At 37.9% G+C, this 19,504-nt stretch overlaps 1 protein-coding gene across 1 annotated transcript in view; it reads right to left on the bottom strand.

Moving 5' to 3' along the window:
• Positions 1-19,504, bottom strand: part of KLHL1 (kelch like family member 1) — a 435,664-nt gene that overhangs the window by 196,237 nt on the left and 219,923 nt on the right. The window contains exon 4 of the mRNA XM_080659234.1: positions 7,030-7,226. Within this exon, the coding sequence (XP_080515360.1) occupies positions 7,030-7,226 (197 nt within the window). The remainder of the gene's footprint in view (positions 1-7,029; positions 7,227-19,504) is intronic.

Genomic DNA, 19,504 nt, shown 5'->3' with positions numbered 1-19,504 from the left:
TAGAGGAAGGTCCTCTCTAGCTATGCTTCCACATGCTTCTTCCTGTTTGTGAACATTAAGCATGAATGGCAGTTGTCCTCCAAGCTACTCTTTGTTTGCATCCTGACAACTTCATTTCTCATAAATTTATTAAAAAATTCTGAAAGTCAAATTTTGCTAATTTTCAACTTAGTATTTATATATTAACTGAAAGTTATTACTCAGAGCATATATATATATATATATATATATATATATATATATATATACACATCTACATATATATATGTGACAGCGAAAAGGAGTAACACAAAGTAATGTATGTAAAAAAGAAAAAGACAACATTCAAAACACATTTTAAAACTAATGCATTATACCATAGTCCTGAAGAAAAAAAAGAAAAATATGGATGATGTAAACTTTATTTTAGTGACTTAGAAAAGCAAATAAATTTATTGTCCCAAAGCAAACTCTAATTTATGGTGAATATGAAGGGTTATTGTTAAAGATAAAAAGCATGCTGCTAGCTAGAAATCATGAGGAATGTCAGGTATTTCAAAATCATGACCAGAAACAACATCAATCGAGCTTGTTCTTTTTCTGTGGCATTGCTCTAATGGCTGTGAAGGACACACGGATGATGCATGTGTAGGATTTTTTAGTGTAACAGACTCTGAAAAGGCAGCTACTCTTACAATCTCTCAGGAAGCTTTTATGCTCCAGTTCTATGACTTCAACCTTTTAAGGCTACCGATAGAACATGGTGGCATTTAATTAGTCCTGTTGCCACTGCTTCTGCCTCCAGCGTAAATATTACAAAATGTTTTATGCCATGCTGGTAGCACTAGTCAGAAAGTGAGAGTAAAAAAACAGAGAAATTAAAAAGAACAACAACTAAGGAACAAAATATGGAGTTCTTTGGTATCATCTATGTTTTTGGTTTACGATATCAATTTCTCTAAAAAAATCCGGATATCAGAAATCTGACTTGATATTATGGGTATATTTATTAGTGTATTAGATAGAGCATGGAATTTGAAATAAAATCTACATTCTACCATGCTCTGTCTGTTGTTCTTGAGTAAATTATTTAACACCCCTAAGCCTTATTTAATTATTTTAAATAATGGATATAACACAAAACTTGTAAGAGTTTTGAAAGGATTAAATTAAATAAGTATGTTTACTATGGAGAACCATACCTGATACATACTATACACTTGTGCATGGCCAGTACCAGTAGAGGTAACCATTATCATCAAACACAATGAAGAAGCTAGAGTTACCTCAGTCTCCCTTTAGAAGTTTAAAACAATGCTACCAAGGAGCTACCAGATTAATGGTGGAAGTAGACAACAACAAAAACAACTATTATATATATATATATATATATATATATATATATATATATGCATAATTAAGACACGATGTAATTAGCACTCTGAAGTGTATAAAGCAGTATAAGGAAATAGAGAGTTTTGAAGACAGTGTCACTTTATATACAACTAGAGGCCTGGTGCATGAAATTCGTACACTGGGGGGGGGGGTCTTCTCAGCCCAGCCTGCACCCTCTTCAATCTGGGAACCCTTGGGGGATGTCCGACTGCTGGTTTAGGCCCGATCCCCGAGATTGGGCCTAAACCGGCAGTCAGACATCCCTCTAACAATCCTGGACTGCTGGCTCCTAATTGCTCACCTGCCTGCCTGCCTAGTCGCCCCTAACTGCCCCCTCGCCCGCTGGCCTGATCGCCCCTCACTGACTCGGTGTGCTGGCCTGATCGTCCCTAACTGCTCCCCCTACCGGCCTGGTCGCCTCTAACTGCCCCCTGCTGCTGGCCAGGTCACCCCCAACTGCCCCCTCCTTGCCGGCCTGGTCTCTTTTAACTGCACCCCCCACTGGCCTGGTCACCCCTTACTGCCCCCCCTGCCAGCCTGGTTGCCCCCAACTGCCCCCCACTGCCGACCTAATCACCCCTAACTGCCACCCCCGCCAGCCTGTTCTCTCCCAACTGCCCCCCCTGCCGGCCTGGTTGCCTCATGCAGCCTGCTTTTTCAGTCTTTTGGTCGCCCCTCACTAACCCCCTTGCCGGCCTGGTCATAGGCAGCCATCTTGTGAGGGTGTGAGGGTTAATTTGCATATTACCTCTTTATTATATAGGATATTCAGAGAGATTTCTGTGGAAGTAACATTTGAGCAGAAATGTGAATAAGACAGAGGAAAAAGTATGTAAATATTTGGTAGAAGTGTGTTTCTGGCAAAGAGAAGAAAAAAAGCACAAAGGTCATCAGGTGATAGTATGCATGATGTAGTAAAAAACAGTAAGAAGGTCAGTGTGGCTGGAACTGTGTGAACAGGAAAATAATGGTAGGAAAAACAATTGGAAAGAATGTTAGAGGAAAACCATGTGTAATCTTGTTGACTGAATTCGGAAGTGTGAAGAATCACAATCCTGAAAAAGTAGCCAAAGAACTGTGCGATTTAATTAATACATTACAAGGTATTAAATGCATTGTTGGGCCAAAACAAATTTTATTGAAAAGCTTACTCTTTGTAACAGAAGAGTTTGCAGTATAATTATGAAGACCAGTCGCAAAGACATAAAATAGATAACTAATTGTTTAAGGGAGCTTAGGATGACATAACATAATCCTAAGAATAGGAATACTATGATAAGAAAAAGAATGCCATGAAAAGATTCAAGATATTTTTTCATCATGGAATAATTTAATTTGGAAACTGAAGGGTCACTTAGAATTAGAAACCAGAGATTCTAAGAAATATCACAAGTGAAGTACAAGCGAAAGGGATCCACAGCCCATATGTAAGAAGGGTAAAACCAATTCCTTTTTTTTTTTTAGGAAATATGTCCATGTAGCAGTTTAGGAGCTAGGTGCAGAGCACTATGCATATCAAAATATGGAGTTTGAACTGCTATTTTGGGGTATGTGTTGAAGACAATGTTAGCTTAAGAAGACAAGCTACTCCATGTTCTATGTAAGAAAAACTGTAGATAGAGATTTGGAGTTCTACTCAGCTTTTGTATAGTGCTGTGGAAGTCAAGGTTAAGGACATTTCTACTAATAATCTCAACCTTCAGTTTAATGGGAATTCTTCTCAAAAACACTCCATAGAGGCACTGTATTCCATAAGAATCTATGGAAGGCTCCCATCAACTTTTTCAGTCTACAGTAGTGAAGAAAGTCACTTTCAAGGTCTCCTTTAGAATTTATTTCAACTTTCCATCTGCCCACATATGTACCTGCAACGGTGTGTGGAGAATAATGGTGTCCTATTTAACTTGCCATTTCTTGTGTGAATGCCTTTTATTGGCAAATTCTAACCCAGAACCATAAGGAGAGAGGATTTCTGGGAAATGCAGTTCAAGGCGTTTCCTCTAAAGGCAGAGCTGACCTTGGAGGGAAGTGGCACTGGTGATCAGTGTAAATAGACAACCAAGAAGAGAAAGAAAGATCAGAAAATAAAGTAGACTCTGAAATTTTCATCCTTCTTCATGCAAAGCAAATAAACTCTAATATTATTCTTTCATATATTTATTTTGAACAGATTATGCTATTAATAAAAAAACAAAATAATACTTAAATGCTAGTGTTTAGGATACAAGTTTGTTCTGTCAAATATATGAAGACAGTTATTTTCATTCCCTAATAGTATTCAGCCACAGGGACCCATAGTTTTTCCAACTTTTCTTCATAAGAAATGATAAAATATTTACTATTGTTGGTATTCTCATCTGTTTCTGCTTATCATTCTCCAATGTTTTTAAAAATGTGATGTACAGAATTAAACACAGGTCTCATAATGAAATCTGACTACTAGAGAACAAGGGTGTCTATTTTCTTCAATTATTTTGTTGCTATCTTTATATTTATGCAGCCAAACTTTAAATGCTTTAAAATTAGTTTCACACTTCAGGCTAATATTGAGCTCGCTATAAAAATTTTCCAGTATTTTTGCACATGAACCACTGCCAAGATGGGTCACCTTACCTAAATAGATTTTGGAATCATCCACAAAAAATCAATAGCTGAAGCCAAATAAATGAGTGAAATTTCTAAAGAAAAGTTAGCAAATAATATAAATAGGAAACACATACCAGTATAGACAGCAAGTTAATATCTAGACTTTGAAGACCAAGTTCATATCTAAAAAATCTTAGCAAGAAAATTAAAAATTTAAACAAATAAATCTTATTTTTGAAATAAACAAATAAATAATTATAGCAAATATAAAAGTTAATTCAGTCCTGGAGGTAATAGGAAAATTGGGATGATTTGTTATAACATAGTTAACAAGAAATAATAAAAATCATAGCATAATAGGTTTGCTCACAAAGCACAGACTGAATAGATTGGATGAGGACATATGCATGGGTAAATAAAGATCAGAAGGAAATATGTAGTGAGAAGTTATAATATGAGATACAAGCATTCATCTCAGAATTTTATGGAACTGAGAGAAAACTGTCTAGAAAGACAACTGTTCAATACATTTTCTTCACTAAAATAGCAACCCATGCACATCTAAAGAATACTAGAGCATTTGCCTCCAAAAGAATTTGAAATCATTTACATTTCAATAGACATGAAATTTCATTTAAATTTAATTAAATTTAAATGAAATGAAAAATCATTTAAATTTCAACAGACATGTTAGCTAGAGCTCTTCTAGTTTCTGTTTTAAATACATTTTACTATAAGGCATACATTTTTAAGTGCCTAAAAAATATTGCTACTATTGTATGACAAATTGTAGAACAGTCTAAGCAGCTGCAAGAAAAACATTTTTATTACTAAATTAATAATTTCAAACTGGACCAGAAGGGACCATTATCCCTCTGGATGTGGAGCCATATTGCTCTTGGGCTTAGCTAAACCAGGAGATCCTAATTATAATAAACCTAGAGGCCTGGTGCATGAAATTTTTGCACAGGAGTGTGTGTCCCTCAGCCTAACCTGCACCCTCTCCAATCTGGGACCCCTCAAGGGCAGTCAGACATCCCTCTCACAATCCAGGACTGCTGGCTCCCAACTGCTCGCCTGCTTGCCTTCCTGATTGCCCCTAACTGCTTCTGCCTGCCAACCTGATCACCCCCTAACCACTCCCCTGCCAGCCTGATTGATGCCTAACTTCTCCCCTGCCAGCCTGTTTGCCCCTAACTGCCTTCCCCTGTAGGCCTGGTCACCCATAAGTGCCCTCCCCTGCAGACTTGATCGCCCACAACTGCCCTCCCTTGCAGATCTGGTCCCTCCCAACTACCCTCCTCTGCTGGCCATCTTGTGGTGGCCATCTTGTGTCCACTTGGGGGCAGTCATCTTTGACCACATGGGGGCAGCCATCTTGTGTGTTGGAGTGATGGTCAATTAGTATATTATCCTTTTATTAGGTAGGATTAGATATGATAGAGGCCTGGTGCATGGGTGGGGGCTGGCTGGTTTGCCCTGAAGGGTGTCCCGGATCAGGGTGGGGGTTCTCTTGGGGCATGGGGCGGCCTGGGCGAGGGGCCTGTGGTGGTTTGCAGGCCAGTCATGCCCTCCCGGTGACCCAAGTAGAGGCCCTGGTATCTGGGATTTATTTATCTTCTATAATTGAAACTTTGTAGCCTTGAGCGGAGCCAAGCCTCCTGCTTGCTCCGTGGCCACAGCCATTTTTGTTAGGATTTATTTATCTTCTATAATTAAAACTTTGTAGCCTTGAGCAGAGGCCTGGGCCCTCCAGGGCAGGTGGAAAGCTTGGCTTCCTCCATTGCCAGGGGAAACCCAAGCCTCCTGCTCTCTCTGTGGCTGCAGCCATCTTGGTTGGTTTAATTTGCATACTCACTCCTGATTGGCTGGTGGGCATGGTTTGTGGGCATAGCAGAGGTATGGTCAATTTGCATATTACTCCTTTATTAGATAGGATGTACATAATTAAATGACTACAGTTGGATTTTGATATTTCAGTTGATGAAATATTTGTTTACATTGATTTCATATGGTTCATGTAATTTTAATAGTAGTACAGTACCCAGTCATGAAAAGTTTTGAAAGAAGAATTTGATGATAGAATTACAAAGCATCTATCTTTCCTTGTATTTCTACATTTTCACATAATTTACTAATCTGCTTAAAGGATTAAAGAAGGAAATTAACATAATATTGAAATTCTGTCTAAGAAAAATAATTGGAAGACTTTAAATGACTAAATGTTATTAGTGGTTTAAAAAAGTGGTTTGAAAATAAGAGCTTTTTAATAAATAGCAATAATAAAGCTTAATGAGTTTTATCTTATATGAATTATTCTCCTGACTTGGAAAGTTCTATACTTTAAAATTGGTTGTTCCAGTAATAATAATCAAATCATTAATAAAGTTAATATTAATAGCAAAAATGGCTAGCATTTTTTATAGGGCTTGCTATATGCCAGAGACTGTATTAAGTGTTTTTAAAATGATTATTTCTAGGGTGTGAAAAATGATGAGGATAAAACTGTTGTAATTGCTTATTCTCTTCTAGAATAAAGGCAATGTAAAAAGAAATCACACCTTAAAGTATACAATTCAAATGATTTTTAGTATCTCTATAAATACCCATCTCCAAATATCATCAGAGTGGCGGTAGGAATTGAACATAAATTTTTGCTTGATACATCTCAGTCCATAGTGGAGAGGTTGTAAGAAAAATGCAAAAGAAAAGTTTTAATGGCAGAAACTGCTAGCCCTTCAATAAAAATATTAAATAAATGGATAAAAAGGGTAGCTGTGAAAGCAGGTATATAAAGATAGATATTCCAGGAACAGTTAAAAAATTCATTTAAGCAACTTATAAAATCTAAAATAGACAATATTTATATCTGCATAGCCTATAAAATATAAATTAAGTCATAATAAAGTCCATTATGTAATGTTTTGCATTGTATTCCATAATAAAAAGGCACCAATCATACAAAATTTATTGTTAAAATTTAAAAAGCAATTCAATGCAATGACAGTAATTATTTTAGCTTTGATACTACAGCTATGTCTCTATTATTAAAATATTAAATTTTCTTACCATTGTGTAGCTGTGAGCCACCTTCATTAATTCAATGCACCCTTGAGCATCTGCAAATGCTCGAATTCCTAAGCAGTTGGATGGATGCAAAAGCTTCATGAGGAAATGGCAGCACACTTCTACTACTTGGGGCAGCTGAAGAAGGCAGGCTGCAGAGAGGAGGTTTTCAATGGTGTCTTCCTTTAATTCCAAGCAACCTGCACATTAAGGGCAGAGGGTTATGAAACTCTGCTTAAACATAACATAACATGTACGATTGTGTTTCTCAAAACTTTAGGCCAATCTGCTAGATATAATTTGAACCTAGATTTATAGTCAAGATAAACATAAGTCCATAAAGGCCAGCATCTTGCTTTTTTAATTAAAGTTAACTTACAATATTATATGCATAATGAAGTGATCACCACAATAAGTATAGTAGCCATCTGTCACCTTACAAAGTTACTATGGTATTCCTTATGTTGTACATTAAATCCCAGTGATTTATTTTATAACTTAAAGTTTGTACTTTTTATTCCTCTTCACATTTTTCACCCATCCCACTCCCCTTCCACTCTGAAACCATCAGTTTGTTCTATATAGCTATGAATTTTTTTATGTTTTATCTTTTTTCTTCATTTGTTTTATTTTTATATTCCATATATAAGTGAAATAATACTGTGCTTGTCCTTCTCTGTCTTATTTCACTTAGCATAATACCCTTTAGGTCCTTCTATGTAGTCCCAGATTTCAAGATTTCAGTTTTTATGGCTGAGTAATATTTCATATCATATATGAACCACATCTTTATTCATTAACCTGCTGATGAAAATCTAGGTTGCTTCAATATCTTGGCTGTGGTAAATAAAGCTGCAGTGAACATAAGGGTGCATATATCTTTACAAATTAGTGTTTTTATTTTCTTCAAGTAAATATCCAGAAGTGGAATTGTTGAGTTTTATGATATCTCTAGTATTAACTTTTTGAGGAACTCCCATATTTTTTTCCATAGTGACTGCAAAATTTACAATCCCACCAACATGCACAAAATTTCCTTTTTCTCCACATCCTTGAAAACATTTGTTATTTTGTTGTCATTTTACTAATAGTCAATCTGATAGGTATGGTGATATCGCATTGAGGTGTTAATTTGCATGTCTGTGATAATTAGTGATGCTGAGCCTCTTTTCTTGTGGCTGTAGGTCATCTGAATGTTTTCTTTGGAAAAATATCTGTTTAGTTCCTCTGCCCATTCTTCATGTGATCTTCAAAATCATCTAATACAGTGGTCGGCAAACTCATTAGTCAACAGAGCGGCAAACCGCCATTCGCGAGCCGTGGTTTGCCAACCACTGATCTAGTACATACAAATACAGTTTCAACTAAATTATATGTACCCACTTCAGCAGAAATTATGTTTCTTCCTTTAAAAGGATGCTCAAATGTTACCGTGTTTCCCTGAAAATAAGACAGTGTCTTATATTAATTTTTGCCCCCAAAGACACGCTAGGTCTTATTTTCAGGGGATGTCTTATTTTTCCATGAAGAAGAATACGGTACACATTTATTGTTAAATGAAAATAAAGGAAATTTATTACCTGTATATGGTACGGTAGTATGGTAGTTGTCAACACAAACCAGACAAACTGTGAATCCTACAGTATCAAGAATTTTCTCATTTATTCAATGACAATCATGTCATCATCTTCTGGAACATCAACATAACAATCCAATTCCTGAATTTCCTGGTGAATTTCTTGTGACTCCATTTCTTTCAGAATCAGTGGACCAAATCTCTCATGTTTAGCAATAGCACTGTCTTTAAATGAGTACTTCTTGTCAAGGTAGCCTGCTCGCAGTGCATTTGCAATGCAACTGTCAGTGATTGTCTCCCATGAGTTCTTCACCCAAGTCACAACTTCTTGCAGTTTAGGTTTCACAAAGTTTCCACGCTGATTTCTCTCCATTCTATTTTCAATGTAGTCATTAATTTCCATGCGCAAATTGTCTTTGAATGGCTTGTTTATTGCAATATCAAGAGTCTGGAGATAGGCCGTCATTCCTGCGGGAATCATTATCTGATCTATTTTTCTTTCGTGAAGAAATGTCTTCATGTCTTTAGCGCGGTGAGTGCTGGCTGCATCCCAGACTAGCAGACCTCTTTGGCTCCCTCGCATAACAAGCGGCAGCATTAAATCGACCCACTTCCTTATAACTGCTTGTGTGGCCCAGGCTTTTTCAGTTTCAAGAATAAAAACGCCCAAAACACGTTCAATCTTTTCCTTCTTGCCCTTAGAAATGATTAAAGGTGGGATTTTAGTGCCATCCAGACGAATTGCCAAAATACAGGAAACACGTGCACTTTTGTAAGCAGTGGAGGGAATGTACGCTAAGGAGGCACCCCGCTGTTCAATTGTTGTTTGAGATGATTGGCCCATAAACACTGCAGTTTCATCCATAGCAATCATGTTGGAAAGATTGTATTTAGAGAAGTCAGCACCATCAATAAAGGACTTGAATGCAAGTGCTTGCTTAATAACTTGAGTATCTTCCAACCTAAACAATGTTGTAGATCTTCTTAAAGACAGTTCACTTCGCTGAAGGAAATTATCCAGCCAGTGTTGTGATGCTTTGAAGTCTTCGGGGGCTATGTCAAACTGTGGTGCCATTGCAAGGGCAAATTCTTGAATCTGAGCCCTATTCACAACCAAAGCCTTTGCTCTCCTGTCAACAACCCATTCACAGATCAGGTCTTCCAGCTCGGAAAATAATGGTTGCCGACCTGATCCACACTTGCGCTTTTTAGCATTTCCCTTGTCCATTTGTTCAATGAGGTTACCATACTCTGCTCGCCATTTTCAGACCAATCGGATACTCAACATCTTCTCTTTGCAGAAAGCAGACCCCCAAGAGTCTTCCACGATTCCTTTCTTGTACTCCACGGAGTAGCTTTTTCTTTTTGCGCTCATTTCTACCGTATGGGTAAAAAAAAGGAATTGGGGTATCAAGGTGGGGGGAGGGGGATCACTCAAAATGACACAGGGGGGATCAGAGAGGGGAATCAAAATGGCACAGGAGAATCAGAGGGGGGATTACCATTTTAGTAACCCCTTTTGATCCTCCTGTGTCATTTTGATTGCCCCCTCTGATCCTCCTGTGTCATTTTAAGTGATCCCCCTCCCCCCACCCCTGTGCCACTGAACACCTTCACCAGACATCCCCCCTACCCCTTTATCAGACATTTACCCCCTGGGGCCTGCCTGGGGACTGTCACTGGGCTTGCTGGGGCCTGGATCTGGGCTGGAGCAGGGTCTGCCACTGACTGAGAACCTTCAGTCATCATGAAGGCGGCCGCGAGCATCAGGTAGTGTCACCAGAGACAGACCAGCACTCACCACCTTCGCTGCGTCCCGTCCGCTCTAATCCTCCTGTTCTTCTACACCCATCTGCGAAAGTCTCCTCCTCTCTCCTGCCCCGCGCTCACCGCTCACTCCGACCTCCGCTTCGCCTCCACACAGCAGTGACGTCAGGACTCTGTAACGTCACTGGTTGCTAGATGCCAGTCGGGGCGGCCCTAGCGACCAGTTTACGGTAAATTAATTTTCATTCTGAGACAGAGCCTGGGCCTTATTTTCTGGGGATGCCTTATATTTCACTCAGAAGGAAACCTGTAAGTAGGTCTTATTTTCGGAGGATGTCTTATTTTCGGGGAAACACGGTAATAAAAAATAACTAGAGTTTACTAATACCTCTAAATAATATCTGAGGGCTTTAATTCAAACTTTATTCACAAGATCAACAAGACAGGATTTTATAATTTGAGAAAATGTGTTACATATTAACTTCTTTCTTAGAATTTATAATATACAGAACATATTACAGTCATGGTAACTTCACATATGCTATTATCATGGCCATAATATTGTTAAAGTAATTTTATATGTGTAAAATTAATATTAAAATGGCATCTGGGTGTGTGTATGTGGGGTGTGTGTGTGTGTGTGCATGTTTGTATTTTTATCTTCCCAGTTCAACACTTTGAAAAGTGATTCAGAGATATTATATCAGTGTGATAAGCTATAGAATATTTAAAATATTTGTAGAAATAACAATTTTTCAGTCCAGATTTAAATTTTGGGTCTATTCCTGTATTTCATAACAATTTTGATAACATTTTTATAGGGCATCTCCATTCTTTCCTATTAAAAAAAGAAAAAAGAAAAACTTTTGACTTTTCACAGTTTAGCTATAGACTAATTTTTAAAAGTTACTTATTGGTAATTTTTGATATAAATTTTAAAGAAATAAGCAATGTTTATTTCAAAGAATTTAAAATGTTCTATTTTTTCCAACCAGGAATATATCCAATGAAATGATCCATTTGTAAAAGCCAGAAGGCAGAAATGGAATATTAGCCAGTGTTGAGCTTGAGTGAACACAATTTGAACTACCTCATGCATGATATATTTTTTTATAGTTATAACCTGGCCATTTTTCTTATGGACTTAGATGGTAAAAGGCAAAAATCTGCCAAATTTTTGACTTAAAAGAGAACCAAAAAAGTACATGACTACTGTTAATGAAAAAATAAAGTAATTTTATACTTTCATTCAAAGTTAACTTTCAAAGCATAAAGTTCTCAAATGGTTTTAGCTTTACTGAGAAGGGAAATCTAAATGTTTTCAAGTTAGGTACCATAGAAAATTGGCTAAGAATAGCTTATACTTGGGTAAAAATATGGGTACCTAAGGATCCTGTAAATACAATATCATAAAACCCTGAGAACTTTTCTCAAATAATAAGAAAATATTTATCTATCTTGACAAATCCAGAGGAAGGCTGTTTCCAGAAATGATTAATTGAAAAGCTCATCACATCAGGAAATAGACATCTCAAGTGTCTTGCTGTTTCCCTCATGGTTGCCAAAGTGTAAAGTTTCAGATTCAGACAGGAAAACACTCATCACAAGAGAAACTATTCCTTCATATATATATCCTATCTAATAAAAGAGTGATATGCAAATTAACCATCACTCTGCTACACCCACAAGTCATGCCCACAAGCCACGCCCACCAGCCAATCAGGAGCAAATATGCAAATAAACCCAACCAAGATGGCTACGGCCACAGAGAGCAGGAGGGAGGCTTGGGTTGCCCCTTGCAATGGAGGAAGCCAAGCTCCTGCAACCTTGGCCTGCCTGGGTCTCCACTCAAGGCTACAAAGTTTCAATTGTAGAAGATAAATAAATCCCAACAAAAATGGCTGCAGCCACAGAGCAAGCAGGAGGCTTGGCTCCGCTCAAGGCTACAAAGTTTCAATTATAGAAGATAAATAAATTCCAGATACCAGGGCCTCCCCTTGAGTTGCCGGGGGGCATGGGCGGCCTGCAAATCACCACAGGCCCCTCGCCCAGGCTGCCCCACACCCCAAGGGAACACCCACCCTGATCCGGGACACCCTTCAGGGCAAACCGGCCGGCCCCCACCGATGCACCAGGCCTCTATCCTATTTAATAAAAGAGTAATATGCAGATAGACCATCACTCCAACACACAAGATGGCTGCCCCCATGTGGCCAAAGATGGCTGCCCCCATGTGGACACAAGATGGCCACCACAAGATGGCCAGCAGGGGAGGGCAGTTAGGGGTGACCAGGCAGGCAGAGGAGGGAAGTTGTTGGGCACTGAGCCTGCAGGGAAAGGCACTTGGGGGGGACCCAGGCCTGCAGGGGAGGGCAGTTAGGGGTGACCAGGCCTACAAGGAAGGGCAGTTAAGGGCAAACAGTCTGGCAGGGGAGCAGTTAGGCATCAATCAGGCTGGCAGGGGAGTGGTTAGGGGGTGATCAGGCTGGCAGGCAGAAGCGGTTAGGGGCAATCAGGAAGGCAGGCAGGCGAGCAGTTGGGAGCCAGCAGTCCTGGATTGTGAGAGGGATGTCCGACTGCCCGTTTAGGCCCGATCTTACCGGGATCGGGCCTAAACCGGCAGTCGGACATCCCTTGAGGGGTCCCAGATTGGAGAGGGTGCAGGCTGGGCTGAGGGACACACACCCCCATGGATGAATTTCATGCACCGGGCCTCTACTATAATATAGTAGGACAAGCATAGCATAACAGCTGTATACATATATTCCTACTCTGAAGGGACAAAATATAAAATAAAAAAGAGTTTCTGGTCCCAATAGTATAGTAATCTTTCACTTATATCCTAGTTACTTAGCTGCCTGTCTGCTGGATTTCCCTGGACTTTATGGCTAGAACTGCTTCTTGACCTCTTAACAAAGCTCACATTCTTATGTTAATTCCTGATGCTTTCCTTAATTACTTAGGTGACAGTGGTTTTGTTATTGCTGTTGTCATTAGTTTTTAGTCATTGCTTTGTTTTTTGTTGTTTTTAATGTATTACTAGAAGCTCTTCAGAACAAGTAGTTCAGAAAATCTAGCTCAGAAAATATTGATAAGAGAAATAAGATTCAAATCATGTTGGTGAACTTCTTAACCAACCTGTCCAATATGACTTTGATATCACTGGCCAAGAAATCAAATAAAAACCTCCAAATTATTAAAATGTCTTGACCTTATGCAATAAAATATAAAATTTTCACATTAAATTTACCTTTCTTGATTTTTCATAAAATATTATATACATTAAATGTAAAATAATATATTGACTGATATATATGAGTCTGTATAAAAACAAATGAAGATAGGTATCTTCAAATATATGAAAATACATTTGCATTTCATTGATTCTTCATAAAATAATAAAATATATAAAATTAGATAGTAAATATATAATAGACAATATTATATTTTATAAAATGATATATAAATTACATATATATATAACATAGGTGCATAACTCTATCAATTAACATGCTATACTAAGTTACACATATAAATTTAACTTTCACAGATTCAACTCATAATTTTCCAAAACATAATTCTGGGGTTTTGAAAAAAAATATTATGAAAGAGACCATGTTCTTGCCTCAATATTCCAAGTGATGGAGTAAAGAGTAGCAAAGGAGTGTTAAACATACCCTGCAGTTAGGGTTGCCAAAGGAGGAATGCACAAGACGAAAAGGGGTGAAGAATTATATATTTATTGTTACATCTGCTGGCAGAAGGGCTGAGGCCAAAACAGCATCAGCAGGGCAGAGTAGGGGCAGCAGGATATTTATGTCTCTTATAAGGGTCAGTCAGAGTAACAGGTGGAACCAGGTGCAAGTGGGGGCCAGATGTAGGCAGTCACTGGAAACTGGGTGAGGCGGTTTACTAGAAACTGAAGGCCACTAATCATGAGACCGACAATGAGAATAACAGGAAAATCACCAGGAGAGGCAAGAGCTGAAAGTGGCTCTCTGACATCCCCCAAGGGGTCCTGGATTGCAAGAGGGTGCAGCCCAGGCTGAGGGACCCCACCAATGTACGCAGAAGGGCTCCAGGGTATGCGTGGCCCGTCTTGCCCAGTCCTGATCAGCTGGACCCCAGCAGCAAGCTAACCTATCCGTCAGAGCATCTGCCCCCTGGTGGTCAGTGTGTGTCATAGTGACTGGTCAAATGGACACTTAGCATATTAGGCTTTTATTATATAGGATATTATATAGGATATATAAATATATACATACAAATACCTATACATATACATATACACATATATATAACTGTGTGAATACCTGTTTTATAATTTTATCTTTACCAAGTATTGGGCTTTGTGATATAGCTGGGCCTGTCTTCTCATTTGAAAAATGAAATAACAATATTATCTACCCATAGATATTAGTTGCAGATGAAATAACATGATTTATGGTAAAGGCTCAGTGTAATGTCCATGGAAAGCATTTGATAAAATATAGTTAATTTTGTTAAAGACCATATGTGATTTAGCTATAATTTTGGGTAATATCTAATTATAATGTGAGAAAGGGAATGTGAGAAAGAACATTGAATGGTATACATATATTCTACTTCTAATTCAAAATTTAAAAAATACAAAAAATTGAAAATGTAGGTATTGTGGTTTCTTCTATCACTAGTCAAACAATTAAATTTAATATAATTTTTTATAACTGAAAGCCAAATATATTTTTATTTATTTACAAAAAGATAAGAATAGGAATTAATCTCAAGTATTCTGATTCACATGAATACTAATGTTTAATCCTCTTTTCAAAATTCAAGAGAGTAAATTTGCAATTAAAGACTAATAGAGCCACATGTTTAGGTAATATTTCCTTAAATATTTTAGAGAAAAAAATATGACACAGGACTTAAGTTATTAGTGGTATATATCCATTAATGTGTGTTCTGTAATCCTATAGGTCACATAAGTCCTGAATTAATTTTTTATTGACAAACTGAGCTCTATACTTTTTCTATTCCACTATAGCTTTCTTGCACTTATTTTTATTAAATTATTGGGGTGACATTGGTTCAGAAAACCGTACCGATTTCAAGTGTACAACTCAATGAAATGTCATCTGCTTACTGCATCATGTGCCTGTCGCCCAAAGCAGTCTCTTTCTGTCCCCATTTATTTCCCCTTTGCCCACCTACCACCTGTTATTCTTTACTTTATGATATTTTCAGTATTATTTCAATTCTTTAAACCACAGTCCTCTGCTTGATCTGAGATTTTGCCATGTAAATTTTTAATGGACTGAGTGTCACCTTGAGATTTCATGTCTTCACAGGACTCATTCATCTCATTTTTTGTATCACTTTCCTTTAGTTCAGTATCTGAACTTCACACTAGTTTTTTTCTTTTATTTTTATCATCAGACCCCTTCTTTTCTTTCTTCTTGAACTTTCTATCTGATTTTCTGCTCCAACTTTTGCTTCTGTGATTGTATGACTTTCTCTTTTTTTTTGATCCTCTTCATTCCTCACTATAAGATCTATGCAGAGTCCATGTGCTGTTTTCTCATAAAATGATAATCTTTCCAGACTTGGCATTTCCTACTATGAAAAAGTCTTCCTGCACTTATAAACTTTCATTTTGTTTTAATTGGGCATCAAAACTTCAATTGTTGAGCTTATAGATCTAAGCAATTTTCTGTCTTATTTTAACTGTTTAACTAATTTTATCATTCCCTGGGCTGCTTCTACTTTCCTTTCAGATCCTAATTCTTCAATCTGTTTCAGGAATGCATCCATTAGTTTGTTAGAACGTGAGTTTTTAATTTTTTTTTTTTTTGTATTGGACCAGCTGCTCTCAAAGGACTGCTGGTTTTGAGAGAAGATCAAACAAATATGACCTCATCTAATTCTACATGACACTTTCACAAGTAAGCTCTATAAATATTTTTTAAAATCTCTCACAGCCAAGTTTCATAAAATGAGAGTCTTAGACTATTTTTGTAGGTTGTCATCCCTTACCTATGTGAACATATTGCTTCTCTTTATCTTTTGTTACTCCTGTTTTCTTTGTTAATCTTACTTTTCTCTCTCTAGTTACAGATATTTGGCTGACAGTCTGACACATTTGCTCTTGCTCAGACTTCTAAGAAAGAGAAAATCAGTACCCTCAATTCTCTTTAATTTCACTAGTCACTGCATTGGCTCTCTCAAACTCCAAAAGTTGCCACTCAAATATATGGCTTGATCAGCAGATATTTATCTAAGCTATAGTAATTCAATTGAGTGAAGACTTTATCTAAATTACCCGAGTCCCACTCTTCTCCATTGTACACTGTAACTCCTGTATCCAAAATACTTCTTTTTAATGTATAGCTACTCAAAATACGTGATGGTCAAAAGCCAATCCTATCTAATAAAAGAGTAATATACAAATTAACCATCACTCTGCTACACCCACAAGCCACACCCACCAGCCAATCAGGAGCAAGTATGCAAAATAACTTAACCAAGATGGCTGCGGCCATTGAGCGAGTAGAAGGCTTGGGTTGCCCCTGGCGATGGAGGAAGCCAAGCTCCCACAGCCCTGGCCTGCCTTGGTCTCTGCTAGAAAGTTTCAATTATAGAAGATAAATAAATCCCAACAAAAATGGCTGTGGCCACAGAGCAAGCAGGAGGCTTGGCTTCACTCAAGGCTACAAAGTTTCAATTGTAGAAGATAAATAAATCCTAGATACCAGGGCCTCTACTTGGGTTGTCGGGGAGCGTGGCCGGCCTGCAAACCACCACAGGCCCCTTGCCCAGGCCACCCCATGCCCCAAGGGAACCCCCACCCTGAACTGGTACACCCTTCAGGGCAAACCACCAGGCCCCCACCCATGCACCAGGCCTCAATCCTATCTAATAAAAGAGTAATATGCAAATTGACCATCATCCAACACACAAGATGGCTGCCCCCATGTGGACACAAGATGGCCACCAAAAGATGGCCAGCAGGGGCGGGCAGTTAGGGGTGACCAGGACAGCAGGGGAGGGCAGTTGGGAGGGACCTGGCCTGCAGGGGAGAGCAGTTGGGGGGCACCAGGCCTGCAGAGGGGATAGTTAGGGGTGACCAGGCCTGCAGAGGAGGGCAGTTAAGGGCAAACAGGCTGGCAGGGGAGCAGTTAGGCATGAATCAGGCTGGCAGGGGAGTGGTTAGGGGGTGATCAGGCTGGCAGGCAGAAACGGTTAGGGGCAATCAGGAAGGTAGACAGGCGAGCAGTTGGGAGCCAGCAGTCCTGGATTGGAGAGGGTGCAGACTGGGCTGAGGGACACACACCCCTGTGCACAAATTTCGTGCACTGGGCCTCTAGTAAAATAATATATGGAAGCCTGGATTATAGAGTTTACAAGTTTTTGGGATGTAATAGCCAACTCATTGTAACAGATGGAATGAGAGATAAATTATCATAATCTTACATCCCAAAATTACATAGGATAAAATTAAGGAACCAAAGACTTTTACCTTCAGATAGATAAGGAAATAGGGGGTAAAATCTAGCTATTCATAAGCACTGTAGTTATTTTTAAAAAGAAGCAGAAATATCCTATTTTTTTCATTTTATTTCTCTTGATGTCCTGAAACATCTGCCTCACTAAAAGAAAAATATATTCAGAAAAATGTTTTGACACAGAAAGTATGTATGGGGGGAAGGCATTACTTAATTTGGTAGAACTTAAAGTAATTTTTATTAACAAATTTAAGTTTGTATTTGACATTAGTCTGCTTTCGACAAAGTATTTTATGGCTTTGTTTCTTATAGTATTTTGAAGCAATTATATCATAGGCAAAGAACTCTACCATGTATGGATTGATCATCCTTTGGGGTCGGGGGGTGGGTGTCAAAGAGTGGAATATGATGGCTAAGGAAAAAAGAAACATGGCATTTAGAACTAAGTTCATACTGTGAACTGGCATATATATTTTATCAGGATTATATGTATATAAAGTTAGTTAATATCCTTGAAGATTTAACTAAATAGAAATTTCTCCCATGGCATTATTTGAGGATAACATTCATATCTGATTATGGAATTACATATTTTACTAAAGCATTATAAGAAACTATGTTTAATTTTACCAATCATGAGAACTAATTTTATTTCAAATTACTGGTCATTTTTTTTATCTTGAGAAAATTGTATTCTTTAAACAAGATATTATGTGGAAATGAATCCTCTTATAGGAGGCAGAGAGGTCATCATAGTGTATCTATGAACTTGTCTGATTTATGTAAAAGAAATAAAATGCAATCCTCCCTCTATTTTTTTTTTAAATATAAGAATATATTGACTCAATCTTCACTGACTGGATTGAAGTTGAAAAAACGGGGTTGCTTGAAAAGAAGGCAAAAATTCATCCAGTAAAATTATTAGATTCATGTAGATAAAAATAGAAAATTCCCTTTTTTACATGTCAATGCTTTCAGGTAGATTGTGTTTACAAAGGTTTAGAATTAAGCTGTGAGACATTAAAATAAAGTTCTCCATCTAAAGCAGAAAGAACCATTTTACTCTGAGTGTACATTGACTTATTATAGGAAAATGTCATTTTTACAAGGCAACTTGTGTGACTCCCTCCACTGCTCAAGTGAGCCTAGGACATCATTTTTATGCCTGTCACTCCTTCCTCTGCCTTCTTGGCAAACCTATAACTGCCACCCTTTTTTCTACATGCCTATCTGTTTTCCTCTCATACCACTCAAAATATACAAAGTAAAGAATTATACCTGTATTTCAACTCACTGAAATGCTGAGTTAGCTAAGAGATTTAATGACAACATAAGTGGGAAGAGAGTGAATTTAATAAATCTCCATGGCCATACCCTTTGCCCAGTCCCCAATGTTACTAAAAATAGTTTCTTTCTTACTTCTCGGCATAGACATCTTGCTTTTTAAGTTCCTGGTTCAATGGCTCTGATGTGGTATTAATATATGCAGCCTGGAGAGTGATTAAATGCCTAATTACTGCTCTAAAAGTATTGCTTTAGTCATTGATCTACTCAGCATAATCAGTAGTATCAGTTACAAGATCTGAGTGAAATTTGGGAAGGTCCTGAGATTTTGGGATTCTTTCCGAGAGAGCTTCTTGCAATAATTTTA

Source organism: Plecotus auritus (genome assembly GCF_963455305.1).
Source record: "Plecotus auritus genome assembly, chromosome: 3".
NCBI classification, from domain to species: domain Eukaryota; kingdom Metazoa; phylum Chordata; class Mammalia; order Chiroptera; family Vespertilionidae; genus Plecotus; species Plecotus auritus.
The sequence above is the reverse complement of the archived record's forward strand: the minus strand, read 5'-3'. Positions and strand labels throughout refer to the sequence as shown.